The sequence below is a fragment of the Vitis vinifera genome, chromosome 16 (assembly GCF_030704535.1).
Source record: "Vitis vinifera cultivar Pinot Noir 40024 chromosome 16, ASM3070453v1".
NCBI lineage: Eukaryota > Viridiplantae > Streptophyta > Magnoliopsida > Vitales > Vitaceae > Vitis > Vitis vinifera.
This window is the reverse complement of record NC_081820.1, coordinates 19808783-19835110: the sequence shown is the minus strand read 5'-3', so window position 1 is coordinate 19835110 and position 26328 is coordinate 19808783. Positions and strand designations below refer to the sequence as shown.

The 26328-nt window shown below is 32.7% G+C and overlaps 1 protein-coding gene across 8 annotated transcripts in view; it reads left to right on the top strand.

Moving 5' to 3' along the window:
• Positions 1-5090: 5090 nt before the first annotated feature.
• The window catches only part of LOC100268115 (MADS-box protein AGL42), a 38181-nt gene continuing 16943 nt past the window's right edge, over positions 5091-26328 (top strand). Inside the window, exons 1-4 of one of the 8 annotated variants that reach the window (XM_059733683.1) lie at positions 5093-5329; positions 5504-5633; positions 5741-5932; positions 6027-6211. In XM_059733683.1, the coding sequence (XP_059589666.1) occupies positions 6030-6211 (182 nt within the window). In that variant the 5' untranslated portion in view covers positions 5093-5329; positions 5504-5633; positions 5741-5932; positions 6027-6029. Of the gene's footprint in view, positions 5634-5740; positions 5933-6026; positions 6212-26328 lie in introns of all 8 variants that reach the window. The other 7 variants (XM_059733679.1, XM_059733682.1, XM_059733684.1 and 4 more) reach the window with 7 other exon arrangements.

The window sequence follows — 26328 nt, the reverse complement described above, 5'->3', positions numbered from 1 at the left end:
CCTGAGAGATACCCTATATAACCAAATGGGTTATACTTGAAATCTTTAAGTATAAAAATATGATTTTTATCTTCTAAGGATAACCTGTAAAATGTTAAGGATAATAATAATAATCAACCAATCAAATATATAACAATGAAATTAACATATATGCAATGGACAACAAATTTTTACATGAAAAACCCTCATACTAACTGTGGAGATACAAAACCACAAGGTTTAAGACCTATTAATCTAAATCCACTATACAAAATCAAGTTACACAGATTTACCTAACCGTTTTACCCTAAAGACTTATTATCCAGTACCTACAACTTGATTCACGTTCGTGATGTAGTAGCATTTAATTGCTCCAGTGGATCACTTTGGCCTCGCCAAAGGGACGAAGGTCTTCAACCCAAGATTCAAAAACCAAATCCTTGAACAAGATATAGGGAATAGTGTGACACTTTAGGCTTTCTCTCTAGGATTTCTAAAATGATTTGTCTCCAATCTGTATATGATCTCTAACCCTCAATGGGTTCCATTTTCACTTAAAAGAGAAAACTTAAAAAAAAAAAAATGATAGAAAAATGTAGATGTCTGAAAATAATTATAGTCTAATATGATATTATACTCCTTTCATGTTCATTAGTGATGCTTTTGCCCCTTAGTATCATCTTCAAGTTCTTCTATTGGCAATTTTCACATGCATTTATTTCTATACTAAGTTATATATTATTTGCATGTATAGCTAATTCTTTAAAATTGTCTAGCTTGATGCCTAATAAAATGTAATGAAGTTTTGAATGCATTATTTAGGTTCAAATTTTAACGATAGAACTTTAATATGATTTTTTTTTTTTTTTTTTTTTTTTGCAATCAAGACTTAAATCATTTGTTGATATAATTAATCACTAATTCACATTTTTTGTTGTTTAATATTGGTGAGTTCAAACATGTTGATGGTACGATGAATATTATAGAAACAATTAAAGAACTCTCTTTTAGTTGTTTCAACTATATATAAAATTGGTTTTAAAATTTATGCATCAACCAAATGCTTATCCTTTTTAATGAATAAAAAAATTGTTTGACTATAAGGTATCCTCCTATTTCAACATTATAGCAAGTTTCCATAAAGTGAACTTACACTATTTTGGGTTTCCTTTCCCATCAAAATAGCGAAAATTTGGTGTTTGGTAACATATTGACATTTGTATTAACTCAATTCTTTGTATATATGGTTTTACATATGTGAGAGAAGTACGAAATCCATCATTCCTAGATTTGTCTATTATCTCTAAAATGATACCTTTGAGTTGATTTCTAGAGACAAACTCATTTGAAGAAACTTGATTTTTTTTATTTTATGGAATCTTTTCTTTTTAAGCAAAATTTAAGGTTGTCTTGAGATGTAATTTGGTATCATTTTTTGGTCCTAGTGCAAGTCCATGCTTGTGAAAAATGCATTGATCTTAACATCCTACTCTTGATTGTATTTTGTAAGTTCCTTAACAATGTTGAATAATCTCGTAATACTTCAACCATCATGAGTAACATGACAATATTATTTTATGTTGCAATAATTCCTTATGAAGAGTCTTGTGAAGATATAGATAAAAATTTGATGTTATACTTGTCTTCTTTGGTGGACAAGTGTATATTATTTGAAGATGTTTTTTTTAGAATAGATGGCTAAGTGGGGTGACAATTTTTCAGCCTTAATAGATTGATTGAGCAAAGTTTTGATTTTGAGAGGTAGTTCTTACATTATCTAAGCTTATATTAGAGGTAGCAACTTTAGTGGGAGCAAACTAGGTAGATTTAGTTCCTTGCTTTCTTAAAGCTCAATATGTTTATATCTTTGATTTGATGAAGGGAGACATCAAAGGTAAAGATGGTCTCATTGGGCATCCTGGAAATTTGTATAAACAAATTTCTTTTTTAAGAGAATTATGTATGATCAAATTAGATTTTTATTTTTTAAAAGAATGATGTAGGTACAATTTTTTACTTTGTACTTTGCTTTTTTCCTTTCTTAATTATTAATTGATCGTTTGAAGAAGCTTAATCTGAAATGACTTAGAGCTTAATTTAGGCCCTTGACTTGATTTAATTTTAAGTCTGAACTTGAATATTGTCTTGACTTGAGATTTAATGTGATTCAAACATTGGTTAGTAGACTTGGCATTGGTATGACTTGAGCCTTTGTATTACTTGGACCTTGTCATGCATTAGGTTTTGCCATGACTCGAGTTTAGGCATTATTTGAACTTTGATGTGATTTGTGCTTTGATTTGACTTAAACAATGTTGTTCGAGGGCTTGAGTAACTTAGTCTCATTTTGAAAAAGTATTTTGTAGATTTGATCTTAAAGTTTGAAATTTGGGGCTTTGAAGATTTTGAAATTTCAATGCCTTTTGAAGAAATTAAAGATTTGTTAAAAGTTACTTTGAAGATTGAAGAAGTTTTGGATCTCCCTTAATCAGGTACCCTCCAACTTATATCTTCCGACTTCTTTCTCGTAAGTTTTAGAATGAGCCTGGATTATAAGGATCAGAAGCATCATATTTAAATAATTTTTTTTATCCTTAAAAATACTCATTTTTAATTAAAATTAATATTAAAGGGATTTGGAAAATCATATTTGGTAATGTTAATAATTTGAAATATTATTTTTTTCAATAAAAATAATATTAAGGAAATTTAACATTTAATTTCTTTCTTTATAAGACTTGATAAACACAACCCATACTATATTCATGATTATCGATAGAAAATTTACATCATCTAAGGATTTTTAATCAGCCATAGTTTAAATTAATTATTAATATTTAATTTTTTATTATTCTATACTAATTTAATCTGAGTATATAATAAACTATATAGAGTTAAATTTTTACTCAATGTTGGGGTATTGATTCAGTATCCATTTAATTCAAATTTTGACGATTAAAAATGTATGATGAAATTTAGAATGTCGAATAAAGACACAAATGTATGTAGTAATAAATAAGTTGGATATAAATTGATGAGATTTAACTATATGGTTATGTCACGTCGTTATCGGTTCATTTTTCACGTGTACGGATTCAGTGGGATCCAAAACCTAAACGTGACAATAATATTTATTATTTTCTGGTGGCCAATGCAGAAATTTAATGAGGAAGGTGGTTAGTAAATGTTTAAATTTAAAGCCCAAGTGTTGAAAATTCAGCCCAATCATGGCGGCAGGACTGCAAGGTCCCCCACAGTTGGGGGACAATGAGGTGGATGGAGAATTACACCCAAAAAATGAAATAAATAAAAGAATAAGGAAAAAAGAGAATGGCATCATGGTATGATCCACACCGTCCATTTTCATCGAGAACCCAAAATTATAGGAGACACAGCCATGACCCAACTCACAAAAAGACAGTGAGACAGTGCCACTCGGGGTCCCCCACCAACACATAACAAAGCCTGAATTAAAGGACAAAAACCTATGCCAATCCACATAAATGGCAACTCCACCCTCCTTCCTACCGCTCCAATTTTAAACACCCATCACCATCCTCCCTCGCCAACCCTACCCTCCTAGGACCCTAAAAGTTGACATTTCTTTTAAGCAAATGATCCAATCTTATGTTTCCACCTGGTAGTGCATGAAAACGAATTTCACTTTTTAAAAATAAAAATTAGATTATATATGTTTATGTAAGAAAATGCAGTTAAATATAAGAAAATTTTAAGATACCCATATTTTGAACTCTCAAATTATCTCTATTTTCTAAATTATTTGTCACATTATTTGTGTTTGATCATATATTTCATATCATATATTGATCGACTATCTCCACTATGTTGTTACCGGTAAATAATATTAATTTTGGTTTTGGAGCTTTCAAAAATTTTAGAAAGAGATTCACACTTTTTTTTATTATTTTTTATCTTGCTCTTCTTAAAAAATGAAAGGTGGAATCAATAAAATTTTCTTATTTGATTCATCCATGGAACTAAATGCCTCATTCAAAAATAGTTTTTATCAATCCATAAGAATCAATAGAAGAGACCAAATTCTTTATGATATACCAGATTCGGCTCCATTATTAATAAGTGAATCGATCTTCTATTTTTTGAAACCTCTCTTTTTATTTAAAATTAATGTATTGTGTATCCCTATTATTTTAAATTAAAAATGGTTTTAGTGGCAAACATCCACTGTTAATTTAAAAATAAAAAAATTAATGAATAGAGATTGTTCCCGGTCATATAAGTTGAAATACATGTTCAAATAGTCTATAATGACACTTAATACAAAAATCTCCCGTGTTTGTTTGATATTATCTTTCATAATAGTTCTCAAAATATAGTCAACGATGTTATTAATTATCTTAAAGAATAAGATTACATTTTTAAAAAAAAAACTTCTTTAAAAAATATACATATATAATATAAATTTTTAAAAAATATTCTTTGTATTTTCAATTATTTAACAAAAATAAATTTACAAAAAAATGTTTTTAATAAAAAATTATCAAATTGTATTTTTTAAAATTATAAAATTATTTTTTATAAAGAATAAAAAATTATTTTCAACAAGCAAACTTTTGAAGAAAGAATTATCAATTTTTTTTTTATTTATAAATTTTGTTCATATTATAATACTTTATGATTTTTAGAAATTTGTCAGAAAATATTAATAGAACAAAGATGCTATCTATGATTGTGAATGGACCACGACTCAAAAAAAATCCATTAATAGAATCTAATTTCCCAACGGATTTTGCATGGTCCTGGAACCAACAAAAGGAGGCCTGCCCACTGGGTCAAAAAATAAAAATAGAAATAGACCTAAAAATAGAAATAATAAAAATAGGAAAAAGAAAGAAAAAGTGAGAGCTGACGCGCCAACCAAGGTCAGCCGCGTGACACTGTCTGTTCCCATTGGACGAGGTGACGAAGAAGAAATGATAGCAGGTGATGCGCTGTCACGATATCATTGGCTCCTCACTCACGTACACGTACTATGATGTTCACTCTCACTATTCCCCAATAGTTTGTTTTCTTTTTCTTTTTTTCTTTTTTTTTCCCGTTTTGTTCTTCAACTTGTTTGAATTTCTGTTTTCCACAATATGCTCTCTCATTATCTTCGCTTTTCTTAATTTTACCAAATCAAGATAAAAGCAATGGGTTTCCATTTTGATTTGGAATCTTTTAATCTGTGCTTTGCTTTTTGTGGGCCAGGAGGATGTGAACATGAGATAGAATACCAAGATGTAGATTAAGGGAAATATGGGGGTTTTGTGGTCTGAAACTAAAGAGATTGAGACATCAACCATTGAAAAGATCCTGCGTTTCTTCTTCTGTAAATTTTTCCTTTTTCCTGTTTGTTTTGTAGAACTTTCTGGCTGTCTGGTTGTGGCTGTTCTGTTAGATTTTTCACTTATTCCTTTGTTTTTGTTCTAGGGCTTGTGTATGTGACCCTTCCTGCAGATTTTTTTTCTTATTTTGCAGTCCTTTTCTCCTGTAAGTTTCTCAGGTTTGTAAGATGTTTCTCTCCTCCTAGACCGTGTATCTTCCAGCTTTTCCTGTTCTGTTAATCTTTCTGGGGTTTCTGGAATGTGGCTGTTTCTTGCGGATTTTCCATAGCTTCCAGTTTTTTCTTCTGGGTGCTTACTAATCCTTATTAATCTCTTAACATCTTCCACTGTTTTGCTCAGCAAATTTATGGGGTTATTGGGTCTTGACTCGTCTTCTAAAATTTTGATATCCTCAGGTGGTTTCGGCTCCATAAATCTTTCTGGGTTTTCGGGTTGAGACTATTTAAAAAGCAAAAAAATCAACTCTCTCCGTCCTTTCAATCAACAAATCTTTTGGGTTTCTGAGTGAAGTGACTGTTGTAAAATTTTCTTTCTAATTTAATTGTTAAGCCCAACCAAACCTTCCTTGGGATTCTTGTAATTTTTTGGTGAGATTTGCTCTTTCTATTTCATGATGAGCTCGTTTAGGGTTGTAATGGATGACTGTAACTTATCCTCTTTCTTCCTTTGTCAATTGTGTAGGAAATGGTGAGAGGGAAGATTCAGATGAGGCGAATTGAGAATGCCACGAGCAGGCAAGTGACCTTCTCGAAACGCCGAAACGGGCTGCTGAAGAAGGCGTATGAGCTATCGGTTCTCTGTGATGCTGAAGTTGCTGTGATCATTTTCTCACAGAAAGGAAGGCTCTACGAGTTTTCCAGTTCCAAGTACGTTTACTAAATTCCCCACAAAAATGAAAAAATAAAAAATAAATCCTATTTTTCTTTTCAGTACTGAGTCTCACAGCTTCGTAAGTTGTAATTAAAGATTCCGTGAGTGTTGTTATGTGTGAGACTGCAACATGGTATGGGTTGTTGCACTGCCAAAGACCTAGTGTACCATGATCTCATGCTTTGTGTTCTTGAAAGCTTTTTCCTCTCTCGCTCTAACCATATTCCTTTGTGGGTTTTCAACTGTGAAAGGGGCCGAGAAAACCCTTATGGTAAAACCTTAATCTGAACTAGCTTTAGCTGTTTGGTTCTCCATCGGATCACATTTCAAAGTTCATCCTGACCGGAGTTGATCCTTTAGGAAAGTTGATGTTTCTGAATTACCTTGTTTGTGTTTATTTAATGCTGAAAAGGCACCCAAATTCTAGGCTTCTGACTACATCATTTCATTTCCAAAACTTACGTACCCTCCGGGCTCCTTCATCTTATCTAGGGTTTGTACTTCTGTACTATTGCTTAAAAAGATATTGGTCAAGAACTTGACCAACCGTTTTTAGTCTTTGGATTGCAAAGCTGGAAATTAGCCATGGGTTCATGATCTCTTTTCTTTTCTTCTATAATTACTTCCATTCCTAGGATTCTCAAGTCAAATACAACTCTATTCTATTATCTTTTCTCTTTCTCTTTTATTGTTTTTTCTTTTTTGTCCCTTAGTTGTTGGCTAATCTCTTAATTTCACTAGTTAACATTAGCACCATTTGAAATTTCTTAGGGAGGATTTGATAGTTTCATGTTCGTACTCCATTTTTTCATGTCATCATGGACATTTTACAGCAGTGCAAAAAAGCATGTGTACTCCTTTTTAATTTTTCTTACAGATTAAAGCACCCATTTCAAGTACTATTTTGTCTATTGAATGATATATTTACATGTGCATGTTATCATAGTACTAAAGGAGGTCACTTCTTCACTGTGTGTGTGGTGTGTTGTCCCATGCCCACTTGTGTCTAGAGAGTTGGGTGCCTTCATGAATTATTGTGAAAACCATAATACTCCAGAACTTAATTTGCATAAATTATAAGATAGAAAAAAAAAAATTATGTCAAGAAACATAAGATGAAAAAGGATTATAGCTACTAATGATACCAGATTTTGCTGCAAGTTTCTATTTTCTCAAGTGTTTATTTTGTATATGCTAGAGTTAATTTAGATGAATGCAAGTACTTACTAAAAGATCAAAGAGAAAAAGCTAAAGAACTACTACATTTTGGACTTATAAGGTCAGAATTAGTACAAAGACAACAGTTTCAATGCCATAGGGTTTCATTACCCTCTGAACAAATTGATGTGCTATCCTTTTGGTAAGTGCATTTTTATAACTAATGTTGTTCATGTATATACATATTTGTTTTTGCTTTATTATTGTATGTGTATCCTTGTATAACAAATGGTATATTTAATGTTTTTAGTTCAACAAATTTGTGAGTTTTTTTGTTTCTTTTGTTTCTTTCTTTCTTTCTTCTATATTTTTAATACGTCTGTGCTCTAAGTTGTTTCTTAGTGACTTTTGTTCCCCAACGCAACAGTAAATACTGAGATGACTACATGGTTAGAAGAGTGGCAACTAGCAAGAGCACTAGGATATATTATGGAAAAGGTTTAGCTCTGAGCTTGATAGATCAAGGACGAAATGCAAAAGTGAACCTAACTGCAAAATGGGTTTAGGGAGCAAGAAAAATGTCCAGTAATAATATAATTTTAGAATCATAATTGCTAGAGTTCATTAGTGTAGTAATGATAATGTATTTTTGGAGTTAGGTGTTTGATGAAATGCCTTGCATAAGTGCATCAAAAGAGTTAAGGTATCCGTTTACATGCCACTTCTATTGCAACTTTTGGGCCTGAGGAATTTTATGATTTTCCCTTCTTAGTGCTCTAGTAAACCATCTCTAAAAGTCAACCGTTGTCTTGTCGAAGGATCTCCTATCCACCGACTATGATGCAGCCTAAGACCCAAGTTACCCTGGTGGTTAGCTAAATGAGTCCCTTCCCTCTCTACACGATGAATTTGTGCTTAATATATATCGAGTTGCTTCGAGGTTCCTTGTTATTACTATTTGCCCATCTAATCATGTTAAGAGAATCACTTTTTGTTTGATGTGATGACTTGAAAAGAGACAATGGTTGGACAAAGTTATGGTCATGCAGAGGAGTTTCTGCTGCTGCAAAAGGTTTCTTCTTTTATGCGTAGAAGAGAGCTGTTCAATTTCACATGACAGCACCATTGCCATCTCTTTTGACTGACCGTAATCTGAATTCCTAGAGTAGCCTTCCCTACTCCTTTAAAGTTCATCTTGATGTGATTTGGACAGGAAACTGCCAAGTAAATATATTTGAATTTGAATTAAAAAATAAAAAAAGAAAAAAACTAATGCAATAAGACCTCGTTATATTCATCCTCAAAAGTTCATCTTGATATCACTTGTTTTGATTAGTCTGCTTGATGGTTTAAGATGTTCTCTTAGGTTATGACTACTAGGTGGTTGATTATTTTCGCGTTAGATTTTTTTTGATAGGTAAAATAGAGAATATATTAAAAGAGCTTAAAATATTTCGCATTATATTAGATTCGAAGTACACTACACCTTTAAATTTATTTCTTTTATAATCTTTTAGGATATATGGAAGGCATATAATTTCTCCCTTTCTCCTTTTTTTCTATTCAGTTTTGGAACCCAAGAGGCTAATCCCCTTTCTAACAAACATTATTTGGAATTCTTGGAATTCATGGGTCCCGTCCAAAACATGCATTTTTCTCTGAAAGTCAATTAAGAAAAAGTTTTGATATCAAATTAGCTCTAGAAAAAAGGGTGGCAGCTAGCAAATAAACATTTTCTTTATAAACTTTAGGGGGAGTCTATTGATCATTCTACTTTACTATACCAAAGCAAAGATTCATTAGCAACTATTGTTTTCCCTATTTAGTGTAGTTTGGGTGATCCTTTCTTCGGTGACAGATTCTCTATTAAGTTGACATGACTCTTTTGTATGGGAAGAAAGGGAAGAAGGTATGGAGAGCCACTCCTTTTTGCATTTTTTGGATAATTTGGTGGAAATAAGATTGAAGAGCTTTTAAAAATAAGAAATAGATTGATCAAAGATAAGGTAGTTTTCTGTCAGTTATCAGGGAAGGATCCAAGAGAACAAATAACATAGTTTTCTATTCTATTTATGACCTTTTCTGAATTCCTATAGTCTCTGTCACCCCCAATCTTCATCCTAGTAATCTCTTTCGTATAACATGTTAACATTGTCCAACTACCGTTGAGTCGAAATCTTGTTGCCTTGCAAGTCCACATGTCCATCTATAGATTTTCTTATGACTTAAAGCAATCTGTTGGTGCAAAACCCACATCAAATCACAGTCTACTAAAATCAAATTTGAATGTTTTCTGTCTTCAGTTATAGAAAGTGTTCTGCATTTTTTTTTTTTTTGTAATCTTTTATGTTTACCTTTCTAGTGTTATTACTGCAACCACATTATTTGTAAATCACACAGTGAAAACTTTTCCTTGAACTTGAGTAATGAATTCAAATGTATTAGAAATGCAGAAAGAATGGAAAGTTAGAAAATCGGTATCAACCTCAAGACATGAATAAGACATTTAATTCGTCTCACCATGAATTGTTTTCCAATATTTTCTTTGAAATGATATATAAGTATATGTTCCTGCTTTAAGCTTCTTAATCATCTTCAAGATTAATTGGAAAGTTCTTAATTTCTCATTTTACTCTTTAACTTCTTTACTTTCTCAGCATTCCAAATGATTACCCATCTTGAGCATCCTTGCAATGAAGTCATAAATAGCCAATCACTCTCTTTTCATCTGCAATAGTTACTTCTCTCTATCTATCTATCTATTGACGAGTTCAAGAGTTTATTGTAGATTAGGACATCATTCTAAAAAATAAATAAATAAATAAATAACATATACTACTACAATAAAAAAAATTGGATGCATTCACATAATTTTAGAAAGGGTCAGCATAATTTATGACTAAAGATCACATATAGCTTCTCATGTATTCCTGCCATGTCTAAGGCTGTTGGTACAGACAACTCATAGGAAAAGTTTTCAACAAGGCCTATAGTCAGTGTCTATTGTAGGAACCATGTTTGATAATCATAATCGTATACTCCTACAGTTTTCAAGACACCAGTGTGCGGTCCCCAAGTTAAAAACCTATAATCCCTTGGTTCTTATGTAGTAATCCTTCTTTGTCAGTCCATCCAATTAGTTCATTATCCTTTTCTATCCCTTAGAGATTACTTTATTGTCATGTTCTATTAGGAGTGATCATGTATTCACTAATTCTTTATTATCAAGCTCTAAGTAAAAACTTGTGAGATTAGGCATGCTAGGAGAAAGAAGAGGAAGGAGAAATGAGAAAAAGAAAGTTGAAGGTGGTGTTTGTCTAACTTCATCTCCTTGTTATACCTTCTCATCTATTTATATTATTATCTAGGATTACAAAAGTATATACCCCAAAGGATGAATACCTAATAACTGATAAGTAGCTTTTAACTAAATATAACAAAGTAAAGTCATCTCTAACAAATTTTATTAATCAATATTCAAACTGCATTAAGCTGTCTTTTTCCAGCCAAATCTATATCCAAGCTTCAGACTATTCATATCCACACTGCTTATTGCAGAGTTCTCAGTTCATTGGAGAAGTCTATCCATTTTTTTCTAATTAAAACCCCTGAACGATCAAATGAAACCCGTCTTTTCGAGTTCTGGGAAGAAGAAAAGCAAATAAAAGAACAGTTTGGCAACAGACTTCATAGAGTACTTAGTTATGTTAATCCTTACCTAAGGTTTGTAAGAAGAGGAACAAATAAAAGAAAACTTTGCCATAACCTTCATAGAGAACCTAGTTACTGTTAATCCTTTCAAAGGCATGCTTCCAAGTAAACAAATGAATTATTATTACGTTATCTCCAGATGATTTTTTTGAGTCCACCTGCTTCAACTCTTTCTTTTACAACTCTTTGGAAGGCTGACCAAATATTACTTTGTGAATTCTTGTTTGATTGAGTAGATGGACAGCATAATGAAGACGGAAAACTTGGAAGTTCATACTAGGTTACTACTCATTGAGGCATCTATAATAAAATCTTGTTTGAGGGAAACTTAAGCATAAATTCAAAGACAACACTTGGGTTAAAGGATTCTGGGAGAATCAAGAAATATTGTAACTAGAATTATCAAGATCCCACTCAATAACAAGTTCTTTACAAGGTGAAAGAGGATCAACCAATATGGTCATGTGACCACTAAGGTCTAGCAATCAGTTGTCAAGATGGAAGCAAATTGAGAATGAAGACATAAGCGACTAACCGTGTTAGTTGATTTTCTAAGTGATGACTGATTCTTTCTTCTCTATCCAATGTTTGGTTTTTGAATTATCCTATTCATCTGTGTTTGGAAGAATGAAAGCATAATTTTTGGAAGGGAGTTACTTTCATATTGAAATGCTTATGGCTCCATATAGAGTGGAGTGGGCAGTCATCTAGCTTGTGGATGATTCCCATCCATGGATGGAGGAATCAAGTAATTAGAAGCTCATTTTCTCAGGTTCCTGAGTTTGTAATCACAAGCCTTTCATATAATTTGCACACATGATATTCTTCTAGACTATCATGTGTTAGTTCTTCTATTTAGATCTTAAACTAAATTAAGTCATGAAAAGAAAAACATTAATAGGATGAACCCTGGTACGTGATAAGTATTCAAGGAAACACTTAGAAAGAAAGAAACAAGAGGAAAAGCTATGGCCAGCCAACCAAGCCACCACTAAAAAAAGTCAAAGATAAATTTCTCTCCTTAATGCATTGAAAGGGATGTAATCTAATGGCTTTTGAGATTTAAACTTGACATCTCCTCGTATTCTTTTCACCCCATGCACTAGAACAGGATATGTGGGAGCAGATAAAATGTTCTTTGTCTTGTCCTTACATACAACGGTGTCAACAAACTAGATCTTCTACTATAGAGAAGGGCAATGCACAATAGATGTTAAAAACCAAGAAAAGTTAGGACCTGTAGGGTACTAGAAATCTCAATGAAGGAGAATATTATTAGCTAGCTCCTTTTGCTTCCCACATAAACAACACAATTTTTCAGTCTCCTTTGTATTGGCTGATCAATGGTGAGAATCTTTCCACAAATTGGTTCCCAAGCAAAAGAGGAAAAAAGAAGGTCTCACCTTTGTAGGAGCTCCACCAAAACAATGATGATGGAAAAGAAAAAGATGAAGGCTTAGGAATGAGAATCAATTAGAAAGACTCAAAATCACCCCTTTGGCTCCCTCGACCACTCGGGAGTGAATCCTTGAAGAAAAGCTGTGAATGCAAGTGAAAAAATACACCATCATCTTAGGCTTCTAAAGAGAAAAAAAAGTTCCAATGATAAAAAAGTAACTCATTAAGCTCTTGTAGTTAGCAAAGTTGGCCACTTTATCTGAAGTCAAGGAAAAAAGACCTAAAAACTGATCATTTGAGAAGCCTTTCCCACACTATTCAACACTTCCCAGCCTTTTTGTATGCCTTGCCAAAGCTCACAACCTAACATGCCACAGCCTACCCTATTGCACCACCTTTTTCCAAATTCCCCAAACTTCTCATTCACCCACTTCCTCAATTCCACTTTCAACAGTGAACCTTAAGAGCTACTCTCGTAATAAGGCTTTTTATTAAGGACAAACTAGTTTCTAATAACCAGCCTCTCCACATTACAATGCAAACTGTAGGCCACCTAACCCAGTGGAGCCTTCTTCCTTCTTCCCCTTCTTGCCACAGAATGTAGGTATTCTTTCAAAATGCTGGGGGGGGGGCAGGGGCGGATTCACAACAGCTAAAGACTTCAAGGCTTCAGCCCATCTGCAAACCACTAGTGTGCTGCTTATCTTTTTGTTTCCAAGTACAACTTATTTTCTTTCTTAAAATAGGGATATCTACATAAAACTTTGTTGTTGAATAAGCCTACTGATTAACAATGAGCAGAATCCTATTTGATGAATAATTACTATCTCAATATATAAGAAGCTTTCTACTTTATGATGATTGATAAATGCACATACAGCCTCTAATTATGGGTCAATATTCAGTTGATGGTTTAAGATATCCCAAGTTCAATATGATTTATATGGAAAAACCATTTGTATGTATTTCAATCTGAAATCTGAATGTGGCATCAGTTCTTTCTCTCATTCTATAATTGATTTGATTGCAATAATGAATCTATTTCTTCACTTCTTTGCCCAATAAACGAGATGGAGAGTGGCCTGATATTTCAAATTACATAAACCAATATTTGTGACTTGATTATTTGGTTTTGAATAACCATGAAGCCTACCTTCTTGTGAATTAAATAGATTTGAACGAAAGGATTTGTGTACTTTATTATTTGTCACTAAAAGGTTAAAAATATATCTTGGTTTGGCAGAAAGAAAACAAACATTCAGTTGATCTTTAATTGTGTAGATCAAGAACAAGGACTACATTGTTGGATCTACATGAACCCCCTATAATACCCATAAATGACTTTTCTTTTGTTGGAAATGAACATTACCATATGTGATATCAAAAGCATGATACACAGTGTCTAATGCATTCCTCCCCAAGTCAAAATATTTTAAACCCTCTTAAGTTAGATGCATATGTTCTCACACAACTAAAAAGATCAATAATTTCAATTCTATACATTGGGGGAATGTTCACATTGTGTATGACTTTCACTTGATCAACAGTTACATAACATAGGGAAAGTAGCAAAAAAGGTTTTATAACATTCTTAACATTCATAATAAAAAGCTCATATAATTTTTAAAAGAGGAAGCCAAACTATTTTTCTATAGAATACAAAAACTGGTTTTGCATGATTAATGACAATGCATTCACCTGACTTTCTATGATGTTTGCATTTTTAACTGCTGAAAGGGGCATTATCGTTTTTTGGATGTTTATATATATGGCAGTTCTAATAGAAAAGCTACTATACTCGATATTTTAAAAGACTAAAAGCAACTTTGAGGTGGTGTAAGAAAATGAGGGGAGGTGCTAGTCTTCAGGTGGAACGAAGTGTAGCACTCAATTTAGGAAAAAAATAATCAATAAATTAGAAAAATATGTGAATAAAATCATTTAAAAATATAATAATAAGAAAAGAATAAAATTCATAATAAAAACTTAATTGCTTGTCATTTTCAATAGTTTATAATTTAGTTTCTCTTTTTCTCCCTCACAATTGAGAGCTCTCTCATGATAATCAATGCTATTGATACCATTCATTACTAGGATCTTACAAGAAATTCTCGTCATATCTAATTGCTCTATCACCTCCTAATCAGTGTTAATGCCTACCCATTCTTTTTCTTCGTCTTCTTTATCCACCAATCACAATCATCTCTTTCCTTTATCTATTAGTTATAAGATAATGATTATATATAAATATATAACACTCCTAGTCATGGAGTTGTAACTTAAGAAACATGGAGTCTAATGTCCCTCGCATTGATATGCTCCCATACTACCACCCAAGCATCCTTTCAAGTAGCTATAACATACAACCATGAGAAAGAAGCACTCAAAGGTGAATCCTTTCAAAAAATTTCTTCTTCTCTTGCATACCATAAATAAATAAATTACTTTTGAAAACTCCCCACCCTCCTTATTGCCTTCTACAACCTTACATCATAGTGTCCCCTTACCTTCATAAAACATCATCCCTCCTTTCTTCCCTAAACTTACCTATGATAACATCTTTCCCAAGAGATTCTCTTTCTAACGCAAGCCTAAAACTCACTTGTTAAGGGACCCAAGTTTAAAATGAAAAAATATGAACGCCAAATATTAGAAAATCTGTCAACTTGGGTGATAGATTATTGAAGATATTTCCAGCCCATATGAGCTGCAGTAACTGTATAATTGCACAAAGAATCCCTTAGGATTTTTTCCTTTCTTAGCATTCATCACTTATTTTATTTATCTTTGATAGCATAATCTTAGGCATTATTTCCTAGGCTATTTTTAGACAATTATTCTGTATATATTCATATGTATTTTTCTACAATAAATGCAACAAAAGGTATTTTTACAAATGCTTCTAAATCTGAATAAAGCATAGTATCAAAGCTAGAATTTTCTGTCATAATCATTAGCATTCTCAATGTCCTGTGCCTTCATTACCAAGAATTTTTTTAGAATATATCCCATTAGTATCTAACCTTTTGTTAGAAATTACTACCACTTCAGGTTAGGCTTCCATTGCCTCTTTTTTTTTTTTTTTGTGACCTTCACACCATTTCTTCCCCTCATAATGTCAAACACTTCAACAGTTGATTCCTCGATATCGAGCCAAGCACAATCCAATAGCCAACACCACTCATTAAATTTCATAATATAGTAGGATCCTTCAAACTCAACGGGGGAAATTATTTAGTGTAATAGTAGGTGAAGACCTATATTAAGGGCAAAGGGAAGTTGAGCTATCTCATTAGATCCATGGTGATCAAGGATGATCCAAGGTTTGTTGTATGGGAGAAAGAAGACTCAAATCATGTCATGGTGTTGGAATTCTATGTAGCTAGAGATAAGCCACACATGCATGTTCTTCTCAATAGCCAAGGAATTCTGGGAGCCTGTGTGTCATACCTATTCTAAGGTAAGGGATGTAGCCTAATGTTTGAACTAAAGACAAGGATTCACAATACCAAAAAAGGCATTATTTTTGTAACTGAGTACTACAATGTAATTAGAAGTCTTTGGCTTGAACTTGATTAATGTCAAAATTTAAGAATGAAGTGCAGATAGATGCAATAATGCATTAAGAATTCATTGAACAAGAGAGGGTGTATGATTTCTTAGCGGGTTTGACTATGGAATTGGATCAAGTAAAGGTCCAAATTATTAGAAAAGAGGCACAACCATCTCTAAACGAAGCCTTTGCAATCATTAGAGGAGAAGAAAGAAGGAGAAATGTAATGTTAGAAAAGCACCATGGACAAATCTACTTTAGCCATCTCAAAACCAAGTGGAAATGAAGGAAGTACTACAACTAATGTTGCAAACTTTGGTAGAAATGAAGGTAAGAAAACAAGTGAAAAAAACATTTTATGGTGCAACTATTGCAAGAAAAATAAGCTCACAAGGGAAACATATTGGAAGCTCCATGGCTAGCCCCTAAATTTCTTTAAGGGGAATGTAGAGGGGAAAATTTTGGCTATAAATCACAAGGCAATCTTGCTGAAAAAATTGAGGAAAATAGTGGGAAGAAAGACTTGGCTAAGAAATGAAGCCCAATAAAGAGGAAATTGCCAAACTTAAACAATTCATTTCTAAGCTAGGAAAACTCGAGGGACATGTCATTTTGCTCAAACATGTAAGTATTCATTCTCTTTAAATGCCTTTAAGATTTAGTTTTCCACTTCTTGGATTATTGATTCAAGGGCTTCAAACCGTATAATCAATTCAAGGGCTTCAAGGTAAGAAAACAAGTGAAAAAGACTTTTTATGGTGCAACTATTGCAAGAAAAATAAGCTCACAAGGGAAACATATTGGAAGCTCCATGGCTAGCCCCTAAATTTCTTTAAGGGGAATGTAGAGGGGAAAATTTTGGCTATAAATCACAAGGCAATCTCGCTGAAAAAATTGAGGAAAATAGTGGGAAGAAAGCCTTGGCTAAGAAATGAAGCCCAATAAAGAGGAAATTGCCAAACTTAAACAATTCATTTCTAAGCTAGGAAAACTCGAGGGACATGTCATTTTGCTCAAACATGTAAGTATTCATTCTCTTTAAATGCCTTTAAGATTTAGTTTTCCACTTCTTGGATTATTGATTCAAGGGCTTCAAACCGTATAATCAATTCTTTAAAAGTCTTTTCTAGTTATGTTTCGTGCTCAAAAAATCAAAAGATCAAAATTGCCAATGGTACCTTAGTAACTATGGTTGGTCAATGAGATGTCTTCCTTAACATTTTCTCTAACCTTAAGAAATGTCTTATGAAAAATGGGTATTACTCAAATAACACTTGAATAATAATCGAAAGTCCAATAGGGAACCTAGAGAGGGGGTCAATTTGTGATTTAAAAAATTTTAAATAAATTATTTATAAAATATGTCTAAACTTTGTTTCAAGATTATGGCCCAAATAAGAAATTGATTTTTATGGTTAATTGATATTCAAAGATTAACAACATATGTTGAGATATGTTAGGGACAATAATAATAACCATCGGAATAACCAACTTAACAAACTTAATAATAAGCTCAACAAATTAATCAATAATGGGTTATGGGTATAACCACCACAACCACCAAGATAACAAATCAACTAACAAAATAACCAATTAACCAATCAAACTGAGATATTAAAAGTCATCAACTAGAAAATAAGCAGGAATAAATAGATATACACTTTTTAGGAAAACCCTGCAATATATTAAGATTAATCAAATTAACCTAATCTAAGCACTTTAAACATATATCAAGTATAAAGAAATAGACAATGAGACTTATGATTTTTTACGTGGAAAACTCCTACAAACTTGTAAAGATAAAAAAAACCACGAGGTATAAGACTTACCAATCTAAATCTACGATTCGAAATCAAGTTACATTAATTTACCTGATTGCTTTAACCTAAAGACTTACTCTCTAGCACCTACAACTTAATCCACATTTGCGATGCAACAACTCCCTATTGCTCCCTAGTAGATCCTTCATTCCTTCTGAAAGGATTTAGGTCTTCAACCAACAATTCAAATATCTAAATCCTTGAATGAGAGATCGGGAAGGATGTGGCAATAAGGCTTTCTCTCAAAGAGTCCCTCTAAAGAATAAGAGGTCTCTAAACTCTTAAATCTCTACAATTTCTAATTTGTTAGCTCGAATCTCTAACCCTCAAGGGATTATTAGAGAGGTATATATAGACATAACCCAAAAGAGTCCCGATATTAGAGTTTGAATGAAATTCATCCAAAATACGTTTCTAAACTCGACAGGATTGACTTGATTACATGAGAGGACTTAGGCCGCTTGAGAGGGATTAATCACTTGAGCAACCCATGCTTGTTGAAAAATCATTTTAAAAACATTTTAAGTCTAAAAATGATACCGAACCCTTTATCCCTCAAATAAGCCTTATATGCCACAAGTCAAACATTTTTAGACGTACTTGTGATTTTCCAATTAGATGAAAAACAATCCTTGATCTTCAATGGAGATCAAGTCATTATTTAAAAAGACTTTTATGGTCAAACATTAATTGAAACAAAATTATCAACAATAAACAAGACTCAATGCCCTAACATTTTACATGTTAAAAAATATTAGTAAATTTGTTGTCTATTCCTCAAATTATTAAGGACCTAAATTGCTAAGCCAACTTTACACAATCTGAATGCTTTTTTAGGACCTTCTTACGAGGAAAGTGATTAGGCATGCTAGAGAATAGGGGAACTATATCTCTTTAAGGCTAAAAGTGACATGACATTTTTTTGTCTTGATTAGTATGCAAATAATAATACATAATAAAGAAAGACTGGAACTTGCCAACGTACACTAGGAATATACAAAGAAAGTCAAGCAAAAGATAAAGGAAAAGAAGTGCAGAGAACAAAACCACCTACTCACAACTACTTGGCTCTTAACCAATCTACCAAATCAACCTAAGACAAAGGCAAACCTTCTACATGAGTCTTAACAAGGTCCAATAAGGAAAACAAAAAAGCAGACTTGGTTATCCTACTCCTCATACCTACTTATCAAAACATCCTACTCTAGCCTAGGAACAAATATGGCTATTCCATTTTCTTATTTGTCATCCTTCTTATTTATTGTTGAAAAAAACATTTCCTAATATGTTTGAAAAACTAAATGTTCAAAACTTCCATTATGATGTTTGTAAGTATGCTAAACATTATTTTGTGTCTTTTCTTTTAAATAATGACAAAAGTTTTGTTCCATTTAGTTTGATTCATACAGATGTTTGAAAATCTGCTAATGTTCATAAGATTTTTGTGGTAAGCCAGATTGTTTTGTTTGTTAATGATTGCACTCAATTTACTTGGGTATATATCATGAAACAAAAGTTGAGGTTAGCACAATCTTCTATATTTTTTATAACATACTAAAAATCAGTTTGATGATCAAGTCCTAAGAATAAGGTCCGATAATAAAATAGAGCTTCAATCAATATCTTACGCCTTATCTCCAAAAAAAAGGAATCATTCATTATCCTCTTGTAATGATACTCCCTAACAAAATGGGGTAGTTGAGCTTAAAAGTAGACATCTAATGGAGATCACTAAAGCTTTGATTTTTCCAATGAATGTTTTAAAGTCATTTTAGGGAGAGGTTGTCCTAACTACTATATACCTCATAAATAAGTTACCCTCTCAAATTCTTAACTATGTTAGCCCTATTGAAACACTTTATATATTTTTTTTTCCAAAATTTGACAATTTTGATCATTTTCCCCAAGGATCTTTGCGTGTGTAGCCTTTGTATATATCCATGCTCACCAAAGAAGTAAGCTTGACCTAAGAGGCATTAAATGTATCTTTGTTGGTTTTTCTCCTACAAAAAAAAGTTACAAGTGCTATCACCAAGCTCCTAAAAGGATTTTTGTCACTATGGATGCATCCTTCAATAAAAAATAACCATTTTTTTATCCTAATTTTTATCTTTAGGGGGAACCTTTTGTAAAAGATAAAGAATTCTTTCCTAGCCCACCTACTCTTCCTATCCTAGAGAGCTCCACCAAAACTGTCTAAACTAAGGGATCAGATTTTTCCATAGCAATCACTTTAGAAAATGCCTCAATCATTGCATTGGTCATGATAGATTTTTCTACAACAGTTACTTTAGAAAATACCCAAGAAATTGCCCCAAAGAATGCCTTCGAAATTGTACCAAAATTTATCCCTAAGTTACCAATAAAAAATTCATATTTGAATCCTATCTGCAAAGGTCAGAGATGGAGGATCTTCAAGTGCCACTCAAGGTCTATTCAAGGAGGAAGCAACTGGCCCTAGAAACTCCATATGTCTCAATCATTCAGCCAAAAAATGATATTAATACTATTGATCCTAATGTACAAACAATAGACAATGATTTTCTTAGCCTTAATAATCTTGATTTGTCTATTAACCTTAGGAAAGAAAAAAGATAATATACTTAGCACCCTTTGAGCCATTTTGTTTCCCTTGAAAAGCTATCACCTTCTTACCAAGACTTTGTCTCAAAACCAAATTTTATAAATACTAAAAACTGTTTAAAAGACACTTAGAAATGATAATTAGAGGAAAACATTGATAAAAGAAATGAATGCACTAGTAAAAAAATAACATATGGAGGTTGTTGATTTTCTCATGGGAAAAAAGAAAGTGAGTTGCAAATGGGTGTTTACCTTGAAGTTTAAGGCTAATGGCACACTAGAAAGACCAAAGCAAGACTAGTAGCAAAGAGGTACACTCAAACTTATGGAATTGATTACCATTGAACCTTTGCATGATGAACACTATTTAGAGTCTATTATCCTTAACCACTATTCTCGATTGGCCATTGTAACAACTAAATATCAAGAATGTATTTCTACATGGTGACTTAGAAGAAGAAGTCTATATGGAAGTGCCACTGGGGTTGGAAGAAAATTTTGAAAAAAACGAAGTGTCTAGGTTTAAGAAGGCTCTTTATGGACATAAAAAGTCACCAAGAGCCTGCTTTGGAAAATTTACGAAGGCAATGAAAAGTATGGGAAACAATTAGAGTCAAGGGAATCATACTTTATTCTTCTAATAAACAAAAATGAACAAGGTAACAATCCTTATTGTATTTGTTGATGACATAGTCTTAACAAGAAAAGACCCTACAAAAATGGAGAAATTGAAAAGGGAACTAACTAGCTAAGGAATAGTAATCTCACAACAAGAATACATTCTATATCTTCTAAAATAGACATGAATGAGTGGTTGCAAAATGACAACTTCAAAAGAAAAATCTCACGAGCTAAATGAAGGAAAAGGAAGCACTTCGGTAAATGAAGAAAGATATCAACTTCTAGTGGGGAAATTGATATACTTAACTCATAAAAGGCCTAACATGGAAGCAGTGTTTATAGTGCTAAAGTACCTAAAGTTTTCACCTGGACAAGACATTCATTTCAAAAGCGGAGGGAGTTTAATCCTAGAAGCCTACACAAATGTTAATTGGGTTGGGTTAATAACAAATTGAAGATTCACATCATCGTATTGCATGTTTTCGAGGGGAAACTTAGTGACTTGGAGAAGGAAGAAGCAATTAGTGGTAATAAGGTCTAGAATAGAAGCGAAATTCAAGGCTACAACATACAAAATCAGTGAGTTTCTTTGGATCAAGATAATACTGAGTGACCTTGGAATCAAATGGAAAAAGCTTGTGAAACTCTATTATGACAATAAGTTATCCATCAACATTGCACACAATCTAGTGCAACATGATCGAACTAAGCATGTAAGTGGACTAACATTTTAGAAAAGAGAAATTTGAAAATGGGATAATTTGTACTTCTTATATTCCTATAGAACGTTGGTTGATATTCTAACAAAGGGGCTTCCTACTTAGTCATTCCAAACCATCTTAAGCAAATTAGGAATGAAAAATATTTATTCCCTTAGCTTGAGGGGAGTATTGGAAAATTTGCCAATTAGAAAAATCTACCAACTTGGGTGGGCAGATTATTGAAAATTTTTTCATCTCATATGAGCTGTAGCAATTGTATAGTTATAAATAGAATCTCTTGGGATTTTTTCCTTTCTTAGTATTTTTACTTATTTTATTTATCTTTGATAGCATAATCGTAGGCATTATTTTCTAAGCTATTATTAGATAATTGTTCTATATATATTCATATGTATTTCTATATAATAAGCACAACAAAAAGCATTTTCCCAAACACCTAACCCCACTCATTCACCCTTACCTCACTTTTTTTTTTTTTTTTTTATATAAATAAACATTCTATCAATTCACCAAGTAAGGCTTCTCAAATGTTGTCATTTCTCATTTAAAAAAAAAATCCCTTTAAATCATCTCCAATCTCATAATCATTCTTCTTAGAATGTCAAATAGGGTTACAAAGTAAATGGGAAGACTAGACAAGGTACTTTTGATCAAAGTTAACCACCCCATTTTCTTTACTTTTGAAACCTCTTTCTAATGAAAACCTCTAACTACACTTGTTAAGGAGTGTGAACAAACATTCAACCAATTCACTAAGTGAGGTTTTTTCTTAAGTGTTATACTTCTTCTTACAAAAATCCTTCTGAATCTTTTCCAATCTCAAACTCATCCTTCTTAGAATGACAAATAGGGACATGAAACAAATGGGAAGACTAGACAAGATACTTTTTATCAAAGTTAGCCACCCCATTTTTTTGCTTATACATTGCAAGTCTTATTTGAAACTGTTTTGATGCAAACCTCTAACTCCAATTAAAGGGAACCATGTTTAAAACAAAAAAAATATGAATGTTAACCCCCAAACTATTCTAGATTTATAGGAATCTCCCAAATGGAGACCTAGATATGTGGACTGGAGCATCCAACCTCTATACCCTAATACAAGCACCAGTTCTTTCACATTTCAAACACCTCCAAGTGAAATTAATTCACTCTTTTTTGGATTGACCTTCCACCTAGAAATTGCCTCAAACCATATTAAATCCAACTAAGATATATCATTTGATCTTTGCATGCCTCATAAAAAATCAAAGTGTCGTCAACAAACAATAAATGAGACATTCTCACTCCCTCGTTACCTCTATCTCTCACCTTAAAACATGAGATAATCCCTCGTCTCTCACTTTCTTTAGAAAGCAACTAAATGTCTCTATTTCAATAAAGAATAAATAAGGAAAAAAAGGGTTTATCTGCTTCAACCTTCTAAAACTTTGAAAGAAGTTAGCAAAAGTACCACTAAAGAGCTCTAAGTATCTAGATATAAGGATACACCACTTAATCTACCCAATTCACTTTTGGCCAAAAAGTATTTTTTCTGAAAGTTGCAAGCAAGAAACCCTAATTTACATTATCATAGGCCTTATTGCATAAAATTCCATTAGAACAACTCTTCAACCTTGAATCAATGGCCTCATTTACAATAAAAATAATGTCTTGAATTTGTCTCTCCTCTACAAAGGTATGTTAAGAGTTAGAGCCACTCTACCTACCATTTTCTTGAGTCTATTTGCTAACAATTTTGCTAGTATCTTGTATAGGTTCTCTACCAATCTAAGACCAAGAAAGTATATTAAGACCAAGAAAGTAGTATTTAAACTTCTTTCAAAGACACCTTTCTTATAGAATTCCTCAAAGACTTCTAATACTTAACTCTTCAATCCCAACATAGTTACTAAAAGGCTTAGTAAACTCACTTGCTCTTGGGTTGTATCCTCATTCAAAGATGAGAGGATAGTGAAAACTTTCACCTCTAAAAAAGGCATCAAACTCTTAGCTTTTTCCCTTCCCAAGGAAACAATGAACATCCTATTATTATAAGGTTTCTAATATCTGGACTCCACAAGAGGACTTCAATAAGACTTAGTCACCCACTCTTTGATCTCTTCCTTACTAGATAACCAAACCTCATTCACTCTTATTCTAGCCATAAAGTTTATTCTTTTATGCACATTTGTCATCTTATGGAAGAATATTCAATTTTTGTCTCATTTCTACCATATCTCTCTTGACTTTTGCTTGTAAGAGGTTTCTTCTAGCTTTGTCCATTTACTATACTCTTCTAAAACCATTCTTTTAGCCTCAACCAAAGGAGCTTCTCTCTCCTTAGCATTCTAAAAACTATCTTATTGAACGCTTCTACTTTCATGATCGACACATTTCTAAACACCTCTAGATTCCAAGCTTTTGAGTCCATCTTCAAGCCTTTCAATTTAGAAGCTAAAATAAAATTGTTAAAGCCTCTAAATGTATTATCCAATCACTAATTTTTAATTAGGTATTTGAAACCTCCACTTTAAGCCACATATTCTGAAATCTAAAGGGAGTTTTTCCCCTTTCCTCTCCTTCATGTAACAATATAGGTAATGACTAGACACCAACCTTAACAAAACACGTTGTAATATCCCACTAAAATGATTCTCCTACTCTTTTGATGTTAGAAAACTACCCATTATTGAGATAGATCAATTGTTCATGGCCCCACACCAACTACAACGTGTTCCATTTAGTAAAGATCATATGGGTTCAAATCTTCAAAAATCTCCTCAAGACTAAAGACATTATAATCAATTCTTCATTTTCCTTGAAATATATGACCATGTTAAACCCCTTCTCCCTTAATAAACCAAGGATCATCTCACAATTCTTCAATGTACCTTAATTATGTTGAAGAATTATCTATCTCCCCTATGAACAGGCTTATACACTCTAGTGAATGGCTACCTAGGTAAAACCATCTTTACAACTTTTTTTTTTCAAAAAAAAAATAATAATAAATGTCTTTTCTCCCTTTATTTCTAATAACGTCAACACCCTACTCTCCTAAAAAACCACCATACCACTAGATGACTTCATTGCTTCCACAACTCTCCACTCTAGAAATCTTCCTACACCTATACTTTTCACCAATTGTAATGATATCTCTTGTACCTCAGTTTTTTTTTCCAAGCAAACCATATTAGCCTTTTATATTCTTATCAAGGATATAATCACCTTATGCTTCTCCTTGTCATTAACCCCTTTAACATTCCACGATTTTAATCTTCATAAAGAGACAACAAGCTCCTCTTGACTAACAAAATAGCCTTATCTACAAAGCAAGATGTCATAGATGGGCATCATCCTCCTTCATCGTATCAAAGAAGAAGCCATAGCCAAAAGCTTCTTGAAGTTGGCTTTGAAGCTCCTAGCTCACTAGTCTTTCCATCCGTTACAGCCCTTGAGGATTTAGACCCTCCACCATTGAACAAGGCTCGATCCAAATTTTTAAAGCCCATCTTTAGGCTATTAACTTTATTCACTAAGCCTACAAGCCTCAACCTAACAGAATCCTTCCTATCCACTTAAGCCTTAAGCCTCTCAACTTACTAGCCTTGTTACTACCCCCATTACTCTACCGCTCTTAGCTTGGCTTCTAATATACTGGAGCCTACTATAGACTAGGTTTCACTATTTGACAATTCTCAGTCCTTATTACTAACGTCCACTCCACTGCAACAACACCAAGGAATTGAGGCCACCCAGATTTGAACTCACCTCCTTATGGACCCAACCTACACACCTAAATCATCCATTTTTATAGAAACCATGTCTTTCACAACCTCCTTTGAATAAGATAGGGACATGTCTCCTTCTTTTATTTTAAATAAGAAACTAGGTCCCCCCCTCTTTGCATGATCCTCCATTCACATTATCCCTTCCATCCTCACCTTCCATGACCTCTATCATTTTGCTCACAAGACCTGAAAAGCTTTTGCAACATCCATGGTGGAATCTCCCATCATAGTTGAATAGAAAATCTCTTAACAACCCATAACAACCTATATTGTTCTTGATACCTTTTTCTCATCAGTTTTCATAAGAATTCTTGTTCACCACAAATTTTGGCTTTCTTTAATATCTTCATCTACTATAACAAAAGAAAAGAAAAAAACCACACCAATTGTTCAAGTTTCAATTTACCATACTTCCTAATTGTATGCAAAAATCACTTATAACCATGTGAAAATCTTTCTTAAAGCAAAAATCAAAACTAGTGGTTGCCATATTTCCAAAGTGTTTGGGAAATTCTACTTTAAGGCTACTAATTCAAAGTTGCTTCTACCCAAATATGAACCAATGTCCAAACCAAAGTGCAAAAAAGAATAATCCTTCTTATAATTTATGAAGACTTTGTAAATGATGTTGAAGTGATATTCTTGAATAAGTTAGGGGTAAAGTGTAAAACATATAAAAAGTTAAAGGGGTAAAGTGTATTTAACCCCTAAAATGTTATATGATGTGATTGATATTTGATCAATCTAATATAAGATTAAAACATTCTAGGTAAC